Below are 21,036 nucleotides of genomic sequence, written 5' to 3'. Positions count from 1 at the left end.
ACTGTATACATAAACTTCATCATTAAGTTCTAGGTGACATTTTCAATTAGTCAAACAAGCCTTTACAGTTCATTTGTCACACATATCAATAAACCAATATTTATTAATTCTCTCCTGACTTCTCAACAAGACAGAACAATGAACAGACAATATTTATATGCAAAGATCTATTCCAGAATAACCTTTGAATGGATATATCTGAATATATTTCAATTTATTTAACCCACTTTTTTTATATTTTTCTCAGAAATCCAGACAAAAAACAGAATTTTTATAGATAATTTTGATTTCTTGTCAAGTTGTGCCATGTTGAACAACACAAAAATGCGAATTTAAAAAAATTCCAGATTTCGCATCAATTAGGCATGTCAGGGACATTAATTTTATAATTCACTGCATTACATGCATTTTAAACAAACAATGAATTCAACATAAAAACATTTCCCATGATTAATGGCAGTGTCAGATTGATTCTGACTGTGTGCATAAAATGTTGTACATTTATTTATTTTGCAAAAGAAATTTTCCCACATCGCCCATTTATCAGATTCTTTTTCTTTATAACTGAAACTTCAAGGAAGTCGAAAAATAAAAAAGAATAAAAATGACGATTGTGCCAAAAATTCATATTATTTTATGTTATTTCAGTATCTATTATAGTACATTTATCCACATGTACTTATATTTATAAACAAATATAGGTATCTGAAACCAGTTTTCATTGCCTCTAAAAGTCTCTACCACTGTGTACCATTAAAAGGTTACGATGAAATCTGTCACCTCACACTGAAAATGTCTTGAACACAGAACCGAGAACCTAATTTGGCATTTGATACTTTCATTATTGTTTTCCTTGTCAAGGGTGACATTTCATTAATTAACACATCAACAGTCAACACAAGTTTATAAGTACACAGGTAAACAATGCATTTACTGCATTGAAATCTTTTCCCTCTAAGCTTTGACCTGGGCCGAGTTGTGAAATATTCTGTCAAAGAACACACAGAGTCAACAATAGTGACTTGACCAGGCTTTTGACACATGTAAAGTTCTCTCCCCCCCCCTAAGAGTTGGTTCACCAGCCGAGAGGCTGGCCAGGGTAGCTCTTTTTTCCCTTTGCTTGGCCAAGGTGACACTTTTCGTACACAACAAGATTAAAAGCAAACATGAGCGACAATGGGCAATTTCATGCTCCGAGACCCCTCGTATTTGTTTTGTTTTATCCCCCAAAGTAACCGATTCCCTGGCCCTTTGTATGTCCAGCGAGTTGTTTGGGCAAACTATTGATATAAGTATTAACCCCCTGTACAAAAACTGGTCGTGTTTGCTTAGTGGAAAAACACTTTTTTTTTGAAAGGTGTGAAAAGCTAATAATGAATTTCTTATTAGCATGCTAATTTCTTCTACATGTAAATGTATTAAAACTTCTCTCACTTTCGAGTGGATTATACCACAAAGGTTCTGCTGAATTTATTTTGACAGATTTGATATTTTAAAAACTTTTCCTTGGAAGTTTGCTCTGGGATTTTCTTTCTTGCGATGGTTACAAATGGACAATCATTTTCTAACATATTTAAATTTACACTTATGATAATTGAATGGGAAACAAACGATAATAATTTCAATGGATACAACTGCTATAAATTTATATTCATCTATAAAATACTAATTTTGATAAATGTTATTAAGAAAACTTGAGATTTTGACATATGCATTAATATTTAAACATAAGTGAAACGAATGAACAGAAAACAATAAAACTATCTTTTAATTATCTTTGAGGGACATTAAAATTATGAGACAAGATTCATGATAAGATTCTAAATCAAGCCTTTATCTCCAAAAAAAGATAGAACAAACATTGAAGAACATCTTTTTAAAGTTCTTTAAATTTAATTGGATTTGCTTAATCCTCTCGCCCCTAAATTCACAATCACAAAACAAAATCAAGAAAATTAACACTGAATTAAAAGAGACAAATTGTAATTTTCCATTGATTGCACAAGTCTGTGATAAGGGCCAGCTGATATAAACCCTTTTCTTACGATGTCTTAAGGCACCCCTATACTTTTTACTATACCACATCCAATACCTGAGAAATTCAATATCCCCCCATTCTACCTGGGAAGTCCCGATTGTTTTTAACAACACCTGGCTTTCCACGCTAAAAACTTCTTGCTTGGGCAACTGTGGTAATGTTGGTACGTATATATTTAAACAGTTTTTTTTTTTTCTCTTCATCTAAATCAAGGAATAAAATTTACTGTAAACACCTGTTTCGTTTATGTACAGTGCAATAAATTTCACCTCAAAAGGAATGCAAGGACATATACAGAACAGAAAAAAATATATGAAAAACCAACTTTATAAATGAAAAAGAAAAAAAAATCTAGAAAAAGGAAATAAATTTGTAATGGTAATCAAATTAATTATAAATATTATACAAAATAACCTTGAACAAAAGAGCAATTTTCCCCCTTGATGAAAGTCACACTTTGTAAGTGAATCTGCGGTATAATAGGTAAAAGTCATTCGTTTCTACCTGAATTAATTATGAGGACCTAAGCCAGATGTTGTTAATTAAACCTATACACACTAGTCATTTCTCTACTGGGATGACATACTACTTATTACTTATTTGTAAAAGGAATTTGCAATGTCACTAGTTCTTCACAGGAAAGACTTTTGGAAATGTGCACTTTTAATTGAGTGCTTTTTTCCTGCACGATTGACACAGTTAAATTATTTAAAATCGGTCAAAATAGCTAGTAAATAAGTTCTGTATTTCAAATAAATTTTGCACAGCATAAACAGAAAATATTACAGTACTGTAACATTATGAATATGTGTATGATCGTATTAACACATATTCAAAATACTGAGAGAAAAAAAATTCTTGTAAAGTCTTTGCATTTATTAACATGATGAAGGAGAGAAAAAGAAAAGAGATCTCAAACTGACTAAATAGGTATGAAATATGACAACTTGCAGGCATAAATTCTAAAGCTATCGGCCCTGAGAGAGAGATTATCATCAAATATCAACATAAAACATCAGATTCTGCCTTCTCTCATCTTTTGCCTACACCTGGTCCCCACCAAGAAAAAAGTACACATTATACGAGAAAAAAGTACACATTATACGCAAACAACAACACTATTAACACTGCCGAACATGTTTCCTTCCCATTCAAATCTAAGCCCGACACAAAATGCTACATCCTTTGGTGTTGGAAATCTCGCCGTAAGATCTACGGAATCCAATCGAATTACTCGGTGCCGATTTTTTTTCCCCCTTGCAACACCTCGCGCGCTATAGGGCTGAAATCTGAGAAATGAACAGGGGGGATGCTGTGGCTAAAATTAGAACACTTAAAAATCAGAAGTGGAATATAAAGAGAATGTCAGAATGGCATGTTTACACCCATGGCGTTTATCTCTAATTTACACATTTTCTTCGTTTTGAGATTCAAAGATCTGAGATTTATATTCCTTCCATATTTATTTCTTAGATTTGATCACATGCTAGCAAACAAAATTTCTAAGAGTGGTAAGATGTACATTTCCAAATTTCGATAACTGGGAAGCAAAATTAAATATTTCAATAGACACTGTTACATATGTGCATGTTTTAAGCATTCAGATGGTTCAAATTATTTTACAGTTATGTTATATAATTCCTATCTTTAATAACTGGTTTTAATTATGATAATTTAAACCTGATGTGCTCTATCTAGGCTATGTAGTTCCGACATTCAGTCATGATACATGTACATGTATACAAAATAAACAACATTTCCCTGTTGTCTTCATAATTCTAATCGTGTAAAACAAAACACTTTTTTATGCTTTTAAATGTTACAGTAATGGCTTAGTTTTTCATATGAATAAAACAAAAATTTATAACAGGTGTAAATCCAAGAAAGAATAGTTTTCCTATAATCTAGTGTTAACTATTTGCATGCAACAAATTTACTAACATTCCTAAATGTTTTCCCGATTTGGGAACAAGCCTTTTTGATTGAAAATCTCAGCATCATTAAATTATTCAGGTTGCACAAAAAGCAATACAATATCACTCTGAAGAAAGACCCAACTTTCCATAAAAAGTCAATCTGTATTTTTTTCATTAAACTTTCACGTACTTGGTAGCCCAACCATACAATTTTACGGAGTGACTTCACAAATTTTATCGCTTAATATCATGCAATATCAAGAATTTATCGCTGTTACGCTATTATTATCTGAAACCCATATTTCATGTTTTTTAGTATCACTTGCCACATCATAGATGAAAGTGATCACATTAGCTAGATAATGACTTCTATTGACTAACTTAATGCACACGGCTTAACATGGTGCAGAAATAAAATCCACCAAGATATTCCACGAACAAAACTTTAGACCGTTTTACCCACCGCCTAGTATCATGGATGATGGAAACAGATTTAAAATCACTCAAAATTAAATTTAACAAACAATGTAATAAGCAATTTTTTCATCTTCCACAAGATTTGTCTTAAGTAGTAAATGTACAAGATCTCTAAATGGACCGAGATAAACTTTTACTGATTATTATACAAAACAGATCACAACAACATATCAATTTTAATAGTTACATTAATTTATCAAGGCTAAAAATATATCAATATATATATTCTCCAACCATGACTTTTGAATGGTATTTATAATCTATAAAGATTTAACAATTACCAATGGTAATTACTAAAAAGATGTATTTACAACCGTTTACCAGAAGAAACAGATGGCCAAAAAATGCTGAAAGGACACAGTGATAATAAGGTTAAGGTTCTTTTCCCTTGATTTAACACAAATTCTTACCCGAAATTAATTTTATTTTCCCTTCTTTATCAAAACTTAGCCTTGCAAACATTTTGTAACAATGAAATCAAAGAAAACAAACTATTATTGCTCATAATGAAAAAACAAATCTTGTAGCACATAAAACTGGGTGTAATGACTTGAGTTACAATTTGTTAGAAACCATATATACAAAGTATGAAACAGACCATCTGTTAGACATAAAAGTAAACAAGCACTCTACATGAAAAAAAAAGCGTCATTAACATTTAACGGTATTAATTTGTGGCAATCTGAAGTGTAGCAAATATACATCCCCCGTTATAAAGCAGCTTTTAGATCTGCATTGTTCATTCTAACTCTCCTGTCTTGATATATATATAGAGAGAGATGGTAGAGTGTCTAAGTACACTTTTAATTACACCCATTACCCACATGTGTGCAAGCCACACTAAAATATCTTAACCAGTAATATGGTCAACATGTTCAAAATCTGATATTTTTGCATGCTGTAAGGTGTAAACTTTTCCAAGAGGCAAAACAATATAGCAATTATATTCAGGTAGCCTTTAGGAAAACAAAAACCTATGTGTTTAAAATGTTATAATGTGTACCATTAGTCCACGACGAGACTTCAATACAGCACGATGATTAATTCTTAATATTACACCTGAGTTAATATTCCATATTGGTAATGATTAGGGTTTCGGTTTTCACATGTACCCTTTGCCCAAATAATGGTATCCTCTCACACACATATAAACCATGAATGACAAAATTGTCTGGAAGGGGAGAAACCTTAAACATGTTGCATGATGTAAAAACATCAAAAAAGAGATTTCATTCTCCCAAGTTCTTTATGAACCAAGATTCGCATTTCCTTTAAGAAATCCTATCGACATATCCTTCAACAAAGTCATTAAAAAACTGCTTCATATTTTACAAAGAAAGAAAGTGTATTTTTTTCCCTAAAACAAAAACTTATATTGAAAGGGGGGAAAAAATTCAAATTTCTACAGTCACATTTGACAAACTATACAACACATACCTATAGACATGAAAGAGAAACTCAATCTTAACCTTTCTATGCGAAGTCTCTAATGACATTTTCTTTCATTAAAAATAAGCTGAACTTGATCTTCGAATTAAACTTTTTAACCAAGTGAAGGCCCGAAGTTAAAAGACTTTTAATAATTGTATAATGTGTCTATTTAATGAAAGGCCACTGTCCCCTTTTGTGTTCGCTGACAATCGCATCTTTTTCTACTGACTTGATATTCCAACGTATCTGATCAAAATTAAAAGACCACTAAGATGTGCTCCAACAACTTCATTAAAAGACAATGATCTACAGGCCAAAGATGTTTTTCTCCCCGTACACAATGCAATTGTAAATCTACATCTAAAATTGAAAAAGAAAAACTACTCTTTACAAAAAACACAAATATATAGACCTTCAATTTTCGTAACCTCTTTTTATAATATAACGTTTCTTAAGTTACTGCACTTCCAATTTTAAGACTATAGCTGTGTATTGTTGATTCCATTTTGACCAAAAATCAATACCAGTGAGCAAAATAAGAAAATAACAAAATAGTATGCAATACTAATTTTGTCTTTCTTCTAAAACTATATAAAACAAATTTACGTTTTATTTGAATACATTGTGCAAAATTACACCAGCTTGTGAATTTTATGGCCATTTTCATCACATTCACTTGTATCTCCCTGATGACTGGTTTGATTTTGTCCTCCGATATCTTGAAGACTGTATCATTACATTCAAACTAAAAAAAATTCCTGTGCCTATAAAAAACTGAAATATACAGCATCATATCAAGCCTAATTAATTACTTACAGCTGGGTCAGGTTTCTTAATCCTTTAAAATCATCTTTAGACAAGGAGGAGATACCATTGTTCTGCAACTCCCTGTAAAAAACAAGTAATGTGCATTATATGTGTTAGTTTTGAAATCATAACAATTAAACGCTCTTCAAAACTAATGAATGATATAAATATTTTTATCCAAGTTAAAACATTTCTTCATCATCAATATTCTGTCATTACTTTTACAATAAATGTAAACATTTAACCAAAATCACAATTAGATTTTGCGTAGCAATGCAAAAGATTTTCATTTTAATTCAGAATCTTATTGGAGAGCAATCTATGACCATTTAGTAAACTGTACTCTTTATTCATGGTTTTAAGAGTCCTTGACAAATAAGTGCTGATCTTAATAGTACGCTTCAAGCAGGAATTAGTCCTTGTTTCAAGTGAGAACAATTTCCTGAAATTTTTGATCGCGTGTAGTGTTTTATTTCCTTGTAATCTCCTGGTAACATCACAATGTGTTGGAATGGTTTATACGAATTTCGAACATCAAAATATATGCCTTGTCACTTACCTCTTCAGATCAATTAAAATTGAAGCAAATATTAATTGCATCAACACCACTCATTATTCATAATCAGAAGAAACACCGCATTATTGCAAATTGCTGGTCTATAAACGTTTCCTAAAGAAATGTTTTATAATGGATTTGTTGAAAACTTTTTAATTGATATTTTCTTCAGAGTAAAAACCCTTTCAATACCCCAATTTAATTGTTCGCAAAGATGTGTCCCTGAGAAAACCAATATTCTTTTGAATTAAAATTTCACTCTGCAAACACAAAGCAATTCTTTCTTTTGGACGTTACTTTGAAACGGTTGTGTAAATAACTCAGCTGGTCTTCACTGCATTAGAAGACGTGGTCTAAGTAAACAAAACCACTTTACATTGGCCAAGAGAAGATAACCCAGAACCAAATCGTCAGGTAGTTCTGAAACTTTACACAACTTTTTCTAGAATAGATTGCCTTAAACTTTACGGAGGAAGATCTAATATTGCCTGAAGAAATTCAATTTTTTAAACAGAAAGAAGTTACCATCCAATTTCTACTCATAATGGTTATGTGTGTCAGAAAAGGAGGTCAATACTTACAATCGCGTTGTCCAAACTGGGAAAATGAGGTCTTTGGGAACATTTATTAGACCTTGTCGAGAACAATCTACAAGGTTTCCTAAGCAATTACAATACGTCGGACATTGTAGCTGCACGCCAATTGTTCCACTAAAACACATCAAATTCCATATAACAAAAGCAGCGAATACATAAACAGCGGCCGCCATTTTGGCAGACCCATGGACTGAAGACGTTTTGGATTTTCACCCAAAATGCATTTACACACAATTAACGATTAATCGTTCCGCACGGATGAAATAAAGACATTCTGCTCTTTCGTTTGCTTCAAGTTTCCTGGTCAATCGATGTCCATTTTGTATGAATAACGATTAGCACTTTGCACTCTGTACAAGTTCTGTGTAGTTCGAGATCTCACGAATGTTTTACATCGCCTCCGAAGTCTAGAGAGTCAATACATACCGCAACTTGTAACGAGACATTTGATTGGTCGGTATAATCACGTGCGTGTTAATTTAACACCCCTTGGCTTGAAAGGTGTCAAAAGTGTGTGTATTATGGAAATTGGTGTCAATCAAATCATTTAATTGATAATTTACACCAAACGCTTCAAATTATGATAGCACTTCGTCATATATAGTTTTGTATCGCATAATCAAAAGATTTACCAAAAGAAGTAAGATCTACATACATGTACCATTTTTATCTCATTTTGAGACATATCTTACTTGAAGTGGAAAAAAGTTAAAAGTGAGAGAATTTACTTTTGGCCTGTTAGAATCAACTTCTGGTTTTAAAAAATATCATGTCTTTGCGTAAAAAAAAAATCCAATTCAGTTACACCATGTTAAAATCAATTATAATGAGCATCCAACTCGATTTAAAGTCTTAAAGCGTGAAAAAATAAAGAAGGAACAAAAAAAAAAAGTAAAATTAAAAACTAATTGAAAATTAAAATTCATGTTTAATTGAAATGAAATCGAAGGAGGGAAGGGGCGCTGTGAGGCGATAATTCTATGAGCTGAAATAACGAATTCATTTAAAATATTTCCTTTAACGACCCAAGCTACTTGTGGATTTGAACTTTTTGTTGAATGGCGACAATTGCTTTCTTTCTTCCTTCCCCTGCTCAGATCTTTTCATATTCAAGTGTAGTTACCCCGGCGATGCCCAATCGTTGTCTAACAATTTTAGGCAAGTGTTCTCCTAACACTGTCAAGCTTTACGTGTCTACTCAGAAACATTCCTTATTTCAAGAAACATATTTTATATAGAAGTTTTTAATGTTTTCCTCTAGTTGATTTTGAACTTAAAGTAAATATACTGAGAAGCAATGAACGAGAATAAGACATTTTGAAGAAAGAGAAAAATAAATGGCGACGTTCTTGACACGTCATAGAGAGGAATGAAATTGATTCTGACACATCGAGAATTGGACTCAACACAAGTGATTTTCTCGACGGTTTAATTAAAACTTCGTTAAGGGTATTTACAAAGCTTAATGAGAAAATTACCTCAAATAACTCAACTTCTGTGTATTTATTGCAAATTAGAAAGATAATTTAAAGAAATTAGATAAACAAACTCAATTTCTTCTGTTTTTACAACCTGTTTATTATCGACAAGTTTTTAATTTCGGCAATAGAAGCTAGCTACAACTCTTTATCGATTTTTTTTCAGTTCCCATGTCCATTTTATACTTTATGCTGTTGAAATGACATATATACTTTGAACTATAATTTAAATGGTTTTAAACATTAAAAACAATAAAAATTTTGCAAAATATGATTTATACAAAAAAAAAAAATAATAATAATAAATAAAAAAAAAAATAAAATGCTTTAAATAAGTTCAACTTTAGTAATGTTCACTTTTCCTTTTTGCAACAGTTATTTTTATTTTTTCATCGACTTTGATACAGCATCTATATATAAGAGTAAATAATCAAGCGATTGACATACAATCATGCCTACATTTTTTTTTCAAAACAAGATTTTGATTTTGTTTTTGGAGAGAGAGAGGGGGGGGAGAGAGAGAAAGCAAAAGAATGAAGCGTACAAACACGTGGTGATAGATAAAGTTACATTTCTCCGTCGAAGCGGGAAGCATAAATTTTAGTAACCAAGACAACATGTCACGTGTTTTATACGGCGCGTAACTCCAGAAGCTTGAAGTCAGGGGCTTGTATATTACACCAGAGTAGAAAATGTCCGTTACAGAAGTTGAACGTCTAAATATACGCCATTTGTATGCAACAGACGGTGGTTGTTTGGATTTTTTTCGTGACATCTACTTTTTACGTTCTATGATATGGGTGTATCAGATTCAGCTGACTGAAAGACCATCATTTCTAAAACATAGAGTTATCTCTGGGCCAGCTGTTATATAGATATTTTTACCATGATAAACCAGAAAATTTAATAAAATGTTTTTATTATGCCTATTATATTTGAACTTAATTACATAACGATTCGAAATTGATATGTGGGATGCATGTACGTCCTTTTCTGAACTTAGTTTGGCCTGCAAGTGATGAAGCATTTCGATTCAAAAAAAAAAAAATGGCGGGGTTGGGGATCGATGAAAGGTTGTAACTTATCAATGTAAAATCAAGCTTTATTAATATCTTCATTATGCCTAATGTTATTCCGGTATTTTAAAGCAATTGTTAATATGATTCAAAGATAATACCAGCAATTTCTGACAGAAGTTGCCGCTTCAGGTATATGTTAAATGCAAGCAATGTAGTTGTCATTTTATTTATTTATATTTTTTAAGGCGGGGGGGGGGGGTATATTGAGAGGTGATGCAAACAGGAAACACAATAGATCACAGAAGGAAAAATAGTTATTCGTGGTTGATATATATTTAGATATCATGCCCAGGTCTTTTCAGATATTTGCATTCCAAATTGTATTTATCTTCGTCTTGATAAATATTCCATTTCATTACAAAAAGAATGAGGCTAGGTTATCAAGGGTTTGACACTACAAAACGTTCAATTAAATTTCAACATTTTATCAATAGTAGTTGTTTGTTTCTAATTTATTTTTCAGTTTGTCATGGTCTCAAATAGTTTCATCCCACGGGAGGACCAGATGTTCGGAATTTATATGCTCCCTCTAAGGTGTTTCTAAAGTAGAAAGAAAAATAGAAAACTGTTGGCTCAGATGTTAGCTTTGGAAGTACTTTAAAAAGTGCAGCATCACATTTATATCGAGAATGATGTATTTTCTCACACTTAAGATTTGCAGATGTGCATCCCGGATTTTGTCAACCCTTTCGATCTGATTCTAAAAGAGGAACCCACACCTGTCAATAAAAATTAAAAGAAAATTTCTAATTTGTCTTTCGAGAGTTTTTGCATCATATATTAGGTTTAGCATTACACGCTTTATTTACTTAGGTATTTAATATTAACCCTGCCAAACAGATGTTGCAAGCTTTGAGGATATTAATATTTTAAATAAGAAATTTGATACACCCCACGGTATACATTAACCCCCTTGTCATGAGAGCCAATGAAATTCAAAGGTTAAGATGGCAAATACATCATCACTACCTTGTTAATTCAACAAATAATAATGTATTTATGTACATACAAGCAACATAATGGTACGTCATGCAACATTAAGGATTATGGAAAGGCAATATAGTACCAGGGTGTGATTGGTCTAAGGTTTGGAAGGGTCACCCCTCAATTCAACCACACTTCCTTTCCACTGGTTCGATCTTTAAAAAAAAAAAGAACAATGCATAGTTTCATTTTTTCGAACTAATAAAGTAATTTTAATTTATATTGTTTCAGTTTTTTCGTTTTATTCTGCATGGGGAGTTTGATCACGCACTAACAATTTCTAAAAGGAGACAAGCTTTAACAAAGAAGTTGATAAAACACGAATATCAGCAATCTTGTTTAAGTCATCATTTTGCAAGTTTCGTGGTCGATACAATGGCCTTGTAACAAACATATGCGAAGAAAAGGTATTATCAGAAGGAATACACATGGGAAAATGTAAGCAATATAGCTCTACCAAATCAAAAGTTACGGGCAAAAATATTGAAGGTTTTGCGGACAAACAAACAGCTAGATGGACAGGATAATACTATTTATTACCGAATCTTCGGTTATGAGGGCAATAAAATCAACTTTTGATATAATTTAGAAAAAGAAACTAAAAATCTATGTCTACTCAGACAGAGTTATCGTTCCTTTTCTGGATTTTCTCAAAAATTTGGTATTTCAAGACCATTACATTCACCACATACCTTGTCATTTCATATTAGTAACACTAAAAAGAACAGTTCAGAATTCAGCAAATACTCAGAGATGTCGAATAAAAACCATACTCTGCAATGGAACTCCGAAGAGTCTACTTTTGTCCCCAGCTTTCAATGAAACAGAAGGTGAGGATATTAGTTTTAGTCTGTCTGTCTGGCCGTCCGTCCGCCGCTGTTCCTCTGTATTTCTGTTTGTCTGGAACAGTTTCGTTTTCCGATATCTCTAGAAGGCTTTTGGGCTTTTGCAGTATAATTTTATACCATATGCCAATTCTCTTAGGCCTAAGGAAGATTCAATCGATTTAGAGGTGAAAAGGTCAAAGGTCAAGGTCATAATTTCATAGAATCTGTATGTATGAAAAACTTTCATTTCCGGGCGATATCTCGGGAAGATTTTGAATTTTTGCAATTAAATTTTATACAATAACTCCCTACCGCCCGCCTTTTTCAAAATGTCCCCCTCTAACCCCCCCCCCCCTCCCGATCCGCGCATGCTCTTCTTTTTACCTTCAGCGGGGGACATCGCTTCTTAGATTTTTTTTACATTAAGGAAACTTGGATACACTTTGCTAGAATAGCACCTAGTGAATGCATGATGTAGGGGGAAAAAAGAAGAAAATCCTGAATCCAGATAAATTAACGTTGAACTCGACCTCCACACCTGTATAAAATCTCATCGCATTGTTATCCCAGAAAAAAACCGTCATCTCACACATGGTTGTCATTTCCTTTGCCCACCCGCCTCATTAAAAATCTTTCAGATTTTTCTAAGACATCCAATTTTTTTTCTTAAAAAAAAATAGTCAACATATGGTCTACACGTGTTTTGGCAGACCTAGAAAATCGTTCTTGGAGAGGTGAAAGAAGAGATTAGCGATATAGGGAGAAGAACACACATAAAAAGTGTGAAAAACGGGAAACAAACCGTCGTCTTCATTTTTTTCTTTAAAGAAAATCTCGCCTTAAATCACCTTTACACAAGACTGTCTGTCATTGCTAGTTGTATGGTGTCAATACGTTATACTCGAATCATGCTTTATCACTGAGTCAATACCTAATACAGAAGGGGACATGTCATTTTGATACAACCGAACTGTCGGCCCCATAGGACCCCCGTGTTCGCAAACAAAAACCAGAACACCTGAGAGAATTAAAAATCAAACCATTTATTAAATCCCGAACGTGCCGAGTAACATCTTTCTCATCCTGCGTCCCACAGCCCTCCCAAACTATACCCTTTTTCCTCCTTCCCAATATGACAAGATATACCCCCTCCCGATGTGGCTAACGATCAAAGTAAAAAGGAAGGATTGTCCTACCTTATGAAAAATAGTTACATTTTATTTTTAGATATATCGGTAGAAAATCTACCTATGCATCGTTTAAGCATTAAGAATTATGGCGGTATTTATCACGAGGGCAAATAAACCCGTCATATTGATCGGAGTTCTAAGCCGCAATAGGCGACGATTGGGGAAGCTCGTTGCTACCCTAGGTGTTGGAATATAGTGAAGGGTCAAATTCAAAGTGGCCAGAGTTTTTCAAAAGCAAATAAAACGTAAAAATGAGATTGTAAGATAGGGCCATGGTTTAAAAACATTTTCTTAAACTATTTAACATATTTGTTATCCGCACATTCTTCTATTTGCAGAAGATTTGTTCATACTAAGTTTCTGATAAATTTCATATGGATTCTCTCTGAAAAAAACGATACATTACTTCAAAACCAAACTTTATGGAAATAATACTAAGTTTACATATTTATCTTTAACATTTTGTTTAGATTTGCTAAGACAGAGGTTCCCGATAATTAACCATAATTTATTGATTTAAATTGATTGCACCTTTGATTAAGCTGTTTTTTTAATGGCCGTGCTGTATCAGATATCATTCTTGAGTATAATATATTTATTTGTTCATATATCGAAATAATTGAAATGTTTTAAACAGTCTGATGTAAAGTACAAATGATAAGGGAAAGAATAGGATTGATAAAAACAAAAACTAAAAAAACTGAAAAAACACAAAACTATATTCAAATTTCAATTGACTTCCGACTTTAAAAAATCAAAGATCCCAGAACGGAAGCGCCTGGAAATGATTTTTTTTTTAACGTTTAATTTTTTTAACGGATATATCTGCAGCCAGATCTGTTCCTTTCAAAATCAGAATCTAGATTTTTAATTGTATACAGCCAGGTGCATTAATGTATTTCAGTTTCATTTACAACAAGACAGGTGATATGAAATAGATGAGAAAATCATTAATATATTCGTCCTACATATTACATTTATGGCAATATTCTGTCGCATTATTCTGAAAGTCACCTTTGTCAAGAGGAGAAAGTTAACGTATACGTTGCGCATGTGTGTATTGCCCCCAAACACACGAAAAAATGCATTTTTTGAAAGGAGATGGGGGCTACATACATGTAGTGTCACGTCTAAAAACGACGAGGGCTTATTCCCATAAGACTTGACCATTAGCTCTTAAATTTGGTCATGGTGTTTCTCAATGATATTCAAAGAAGTATAGCATTCGAGAACGTTGCAAGGCTTCGTAGTAAATAGACTGTTTTAAATGTAATAACAAAAAAATTCTTCCCTATATACTCATACAAGTATTTATTCCTTATATTCATCTATATATTTTTGATACTATTCTCTGAAGAATTTTATTTTTTTCCTCTTATTTCTTATTCTGTTGTCTTCTACTAGTATATTTGCCATTTGAATTGTTATAATACTTTTGTTATCATTTTGAAATATATGTACATTTTATACATGTATCGGGTATATTGTTCACTTACCATTAAAATGAATCAACAGCATTCAGGATTTACACTTTTTCTTTAAAAATATATACTAATTCAAACTGAGTAAACATGTACATAGTTTTTTTTTAAATAAGTAAAAGCAATAATATAAAAATACTTATTTCAAAAGGAAGAAAATGTGTTTGTGAATCACTGATGTCCATTTATGACATGCAGCTTATGGTCAAGATTTTTTGTTTTAAGTTATAGGTTTAGGTCTAAATTTCAAGGTCATGAGTTCAAAGTTGTTTGTACCAAAGTTAGGTTTTGACAAAAGAAATACACACGTATATGAAATATTGAAGCTATAGTCTCAGTCAATCAAAAGTAATGGACAGAGGTTGAGTTTTTGTGGAGAAACGGACAGACTGACGGATAAAGCAAAAATTATATGCCCCGAATCTGTTGATTTAGGGTTCCTAAAACATGAATGTTTTGAAAAAGGAATACATGTAGTTATCAAATGAGTGACAATACTTTATTTAATTCCTAACGATGTCCTGAGTGATGTTGTCCTGTTACATTTGTAGCATTTAAAATTTCAGTAGTTAGTCTGATAATAATAAATATGAGAAGAATTATTCATTCTTATTACACATTTTACTCTCCAGAAATAAATATCCATTTTTGATGCACATTTGCGGAAAATAAAATGTTATAACAAGCTAGATTTCTTTCCCACCAAGTACAATACGAATAGATTTCACCCATTTATATAAGAAAAATAAAAATCTGAATTCGATTACAATGTGAAAAATCTTCACTATTTCTACTATCATTTAGAGTACATATGGTGAAATTTTATGAAGATTCTAATAAAGTGTGGCATAATAGGAATTCTCCCGTAAAATCCTCTTTAAAATTATATTCGTATATTTTATTTCAGTTTATTATGGTAAATTACGAACTGGAAAATAACATTCCTGTTGGCCTAAAAAATTCTTAAAAGGCCAAGAAAATGTCCTTTTTGTTATTTATCTAATGATAACACTCCTAATTTAGAATTAATGAATATTTATCTGTAATATATAAAAAAAAAAATCCGCCAGATATTTTTAATATTACATAATATTGGATATAAACGTACATTTTAAGTTAGATGATGTTCAGAGAGCATTTATAATCACTCAGAATGAAAAGAATAACTCACTAAAACATATTTGAAATTTTATCTTTTTATCGAAAGTTACATCCACTTGTAGTTTCAACTTATGCTTGAATAGATTTATTTGAGAGAGAGAGAGAGAGAGAGAGAGAGAGAGAGAGAGAGAGAGAGAGAGAGAGAGAGACAGAGAGAGAGAGAGAATGTACAAGTAAACATATGTATACATATATATTATGGGATTCTCTATATTGCGAAGTTGAAAGATCTTGAACGAACCGATAATTTCTAAATGAAGAATACTACCGATATGTCATATTGTAATTTTTGAATTTACTACCACCCGGTAAATTCAAACATTATAATTTGACAGATATTATGGATATGCCTGGCACTAAACTAAACTTATATTTTTTTATGCATAGATATATCTCTTTTTTTAATTGCATTGATAAGTTTAAGTCTCTTTACAATTGACAAGATGGAACTTTCTGAAGAAAACATCACCGGAAAATTCAGATAACTTGAGTGTATAAAGCTGTAATAATCCAATCGACTAAGGCACACCAATGGCGAGTTATTTGAATATATTAACTTACATTATATACCCTGGCATGCTTTGATCAATTGTGAAACCTTGGAATACACCTGAGAAAATAAATTTCGGAGATTAAGGATGCCGAGCTACAAGACAGTGTGAATTAAAGTGGGATAATGTATTGCTGTAGTTCTATTGTTAATCTTAGGGGGAGCTTATGCAATTTGCAGGAAAATAAAGTAATTTAATTTGCTCCTTATTCTATTTGTGAAATTGGAATGTTGATCAATTATTGTTATATCACTGTTATTTGAGAGAGAGAGAGAGAGAGAGAGAGAGAGAGAGAGAGAGAGAGAGAGAGAGAGAGAGAGATTTGTCATGATTTTTAAAAGTTTTTGATACAAATTGTCGATTTAAAATGTTCTTCCATTTTATTAGTCTTAATCAGCAATTAATGTTTACTTTCATCCTATCACACGCCTGAGAACTTCTCATTTATTATTTTTAAAAACCATGCATAAGATATGCATTTTTAAAGACAAATATAATTTTTATGATAAGCATTTCGAAATGAAAAGAATGAGAATTTAATGCTAATTATTAGATTATTACCTACATCGAAGTTACTTTTAAATGTTTTCACATTTTAACTATAGTTCATTTTACTATGGTCAATTTGAAGTTGATAATAAGAAAAAAATCATTATGATATATTAAAGATCTTGCCACTATATTATATGTAAATGAAATATAGTAATATTTTTTAATGTCTAATGATAAAATTAGCTGCCCGCTTAAGAATGTTTTATGCAATAGAGTGATCTTTTCTTGAAAATAAAAAAAAAGATAAATTCAAAAACTACGATTTACCAATTTTTAATCAATTCAAGCACTTTTAAAATTATATTAAGCCAGAATAGATTACTTGAGGGCTAAATTTGCATGTATTTTCACTTTCTCTGTTTATCAGGCGACTCCTCTTAAACATTTTCCTTGAGTAAATATATAAGTTTGTACTCTATGGATAATTTCAGCATTTACAAGCTTAATCTGTTATATTTTTACCCTGAAAAAAAAAATAGATCGAGTGGATAACAAAATTTGTTTGAATTTCTTAAAATTGAATTTCCATGTATAGTGACCAAGAAAATCACAAGCATTCCGTTCTTTCATTGAAAAAAGAATATCCCCATACTCAGTATAATACTTTTTAATTATAAGAAGGTGATAATACGTTATTATAAGAGTATGATGATATTTTAATCATTAAAGAGGTGGATTAATTATAAAACGTCATGTGATTAGAACGAACAATTGAGTACTAGTATTTCATGATATGAACTGCTTTCTTTCAAATTATATGTACAAACAATAGAAAACCACATCGGAGTCGTACAAAGCGAGGATAATGCCCCTATCTGAGGAAACATTTTTCAATTCTGAAAAGTTTTATTTTTCAAAAATTGTACGATCAATCAAATCTTTTACACATTTGCTTCTTTTATTTCATTAAGGTGAAATATCCCTCTACTCCAAATTTCACCATTTTTTTTTTAATTACTTTGATTTTCATCAAGAACATTATCATTAGATTCAAATGGAAAATAATTTTACAGTATGAAGTGTTGCTTAATTTTTCAGAAATGAATATCATGTCTAATCATGAAGTGAAGAAACTTAGATATGGTCAATATAAAGATCAATAATTTGTTATCTCACAATAAAATTATATTTATGAGGTATATATGAAAATAATATTTACCATCATACCTATCTAAATCTCACTAGAAAACACAATGAAGCGTTGCTTTTTAAATCAGAATATCGAATTGTTTCCTGTGGTTGTAAAATAATATGCATTCAACTACAAGAGTTATCCTTCCATTATCGCCCTTGAAAATATTTTCAGTGAAACAAAATATTAATTAAATGTTTATAATAATTCTGCATCTGAAATTTCTGCAACAATTAAAAGACTTATACGTTAAGAGTTAGAAATACCTCAATTTACACAGTTTGAAGGAACTCAGAATAAATGTTTTATGTAAACTATTACAAATAATTAATGAAAATACTGCCAATAGAAACTAGAAATTAGCATCTGTACGATAGTGTAGGGTTGATCGATTTAATTAATTACAGTGGTGTTTATCGGGGTACATAGTTTTGCCCTGTCTGCCCGTCTGTCTATCTTGCTGTGTGTTTGTCAGCAAAAACTTTTGAGTGAGTGGAGCTATGGCTATCATATATCACAGGTGTATTCCTCCTGACAACACTTTTTATCTAGTAACACCAAATTTGACCTTGACCTTGGAATTCGACCCGTATAAACCAAGAATTTAAGAACTTTAACCATAGCCATAACTTTTGAATACATGTAGTTGGGCTACGGCTTTCATACTTCACGTGTACTCATTGTGACAAGACCTTTCATTGGGTATAAAAATATTTGACCCTTTGACCTTGACCTTAAGGATTGACCCTATTTTAAAAAAGAAAAACTTCAACCTTGACCATTACTTTTGAACCATTAGTATTAGGGTTTTAATATTTCACACGTGTATTTCTTGTGAAAAGACCTTCTTCAGATACCAACAATTTTGACCTTTTTACCTTGGTTTGACACACTTAAAATAACTTCAACCTTGACTATAATTTTTGAACCGTTAATACTAGGGCTCTCATATTTGACAGGTGAATTTCTTGTGAGAAAACGATCGCCCGAAATTACGACGAAATGTAGAGGTAATGTTTTTTTTTCTTTTTATGCCCCCATAATGGAAGATTCAGGGGTATATAGTTGTAGTCGTGTCCGTTCGTCCGTCTGTCTGTCTAGCTGTCTGTCCAACTGTTTGTCTGTCCGCAAAAACTTTAACCTTGCCCATAACTTTTGATTTAGTGGAGCTATGACTTTCATATTTCACATGGGTATTCCTTGTGACAAGACCTTTCTTTGAATACCACCAAATTTGACCTTATGATCTTGACCTTTGAGTTTGACCGACTTTTCCAAAAAAAATTCCGAACATTTACTTTGGCCATAACTTTTGAACGGTATATACTAGGACTTTCAAATTCACATATGTACTTTTTGTGGCAAGACGTTTCATTGGATACCAACAACTTTGACCTTTTGACCTTGACCTTGGAGATTTCTGTACTTATGAAAAAAATTAACCATGGCCATAACTTTTGAAAGGTAAGAGCTAGGGCTTTCATACTTCACATTATGTAAATTTTGTTAGAAGCCCTTTTCATTGGATACCAAGAACTTTGGAGTTTGACCTCATTTTAAAAACAAACCTTGACCATAACTTTTAACCGCTTCATTTAAGGAATAACTGTCTGATTTTTCGATTTCATGATGTGATCAATCGATTGACTTGCGTGATAATTTCCATAAACGCTCGTTTAGAGCTAATGGCAATTTTGGACAGGTAAGAGAAGCACCCATTCGAACGCTCCCCAAAACTCACCATCAGGCGTAAGATTGAACTCGTCATACAGCCACTACGTGTCATTGGTATGTACCAGTATACATTATGGAAAACAAAGCTGAATCATAAAAGTTCAATATAGAATAGGTTCAGACTCAAAGTTTTCGAGACTTAAAATTGAATTTACCCTAACTTCTCTATCAATTAAACGTTAGTGTAGGAGGAAGACTTAACGCATTGATACTCAAAAATCATTTTCTCCCCTCTAAACATATAAAACTGTCAAACTTCAAATAACAATTTTCGGTCATCCAATAAGATAAATGAATCAAACGTACTAATGATTACATTACTAAAAGTAAAAACATAATTTTCGAAGAATATAACTTTTCTGTGAATTTATAGACAAATTATGTATTGTTTCGGAGCGGGAGATTCTCCTCGCCTTGTCCCCCGTTTTTCTTGCGTATTAAAATTTACACACACCCCCTCCCAAGAAAAATAATATGATTGATATGATGTAAAAATATGTTTTCTTGCCGAGAAATTTTATTTAAAAAAAAATGTATTAATACCACTGTTTTGGTGGTAAACCATTATTCTAGATATTTGGAAAAATTGGTCAAATATCAGACTTCGATATATTATATTAGCCGTGACTCAGAGTTTTACAATATGAATTGCAATATATACGACCATGCAATATAACAGTCTCAATTCAATGTGACAAACACTTGAAAAAGAAGTGGAAAGCAAAAGCAAATACGAAAAACACGTCCCTCCCCGTACAGGAAATTAAAATCAGTCATTAAACAGGGGCAGAATGTCAATTACCTCCTCTATATCCTTTATTTCTTCAATTCTTTGGGTTTTAAAACCTGTTTGATTTTTTTTTTATCCGAAAACTTTTAACACCTTTTTGGCATAATCTGGTTTCATAAATTGCATCTGTCATGGATTTTGCCAAAAGTATGGGTAAACTTTCGATCTTTTGATTTCCAAGTGAGATCAACATTCATAAACAAGTATAGATTTGTATGTACCATAAAACCAATGGTGGTTTCGGGGGGGGGGGGGG

General features: G+C 31.9%; 1 protein-coding gene across 1 annotated transcript in view; it reads right to left on the bottom strand.

The window, feature by feature from the left end:
* Positions 1-8,227, bottom strand: part of LOC134269096 (leucine-rich repeats and immunoglobulin-like domains protein 3) — a 35,341-nt gene extending 27,114 nt beyond the window's left edge. The window contains exons 1-2 of the mRNA XM_062751320.1: positions 7,807-8,227; positions 6,679-6,750 (exon numbers count right to left, since the gene is read on the bottom strand). Of these exons, the coding sequence (XP_062607304.1) occupies positions 6,679-6,750; positions 7,807-7,994 (260 nt within the window). The 5' untranslated portion in view covers positions 7,995-8,227. The remainder of the gene's footprint in view (positions 1-6,678; positions 6,751-7,806) is intronic.
* Positions 8,228-21,036: the final 12,809 nt, after the last annotated feature.

This window comes from Saccostrea cucullata, unplaced genomic scaffold (genome assembly GCF_032062105.1).
Source record: "Saccostrea cucullata isolate Sc308-1 unplaced genomic scaffold, CSIRO_AGI_Scuc_v1 ctg402, whole genome shotgun sequence".
Classification (NCBI taxonomy): Eukaryota; Metazoa; Mollusca; class Bivalvia; order Ostreida; family Ostreidae; genus Saccostrea; species Saccostrea cuccullata.
This window is presented reverse-complemented; position numbering and strand designations above follow the sequence as displayed.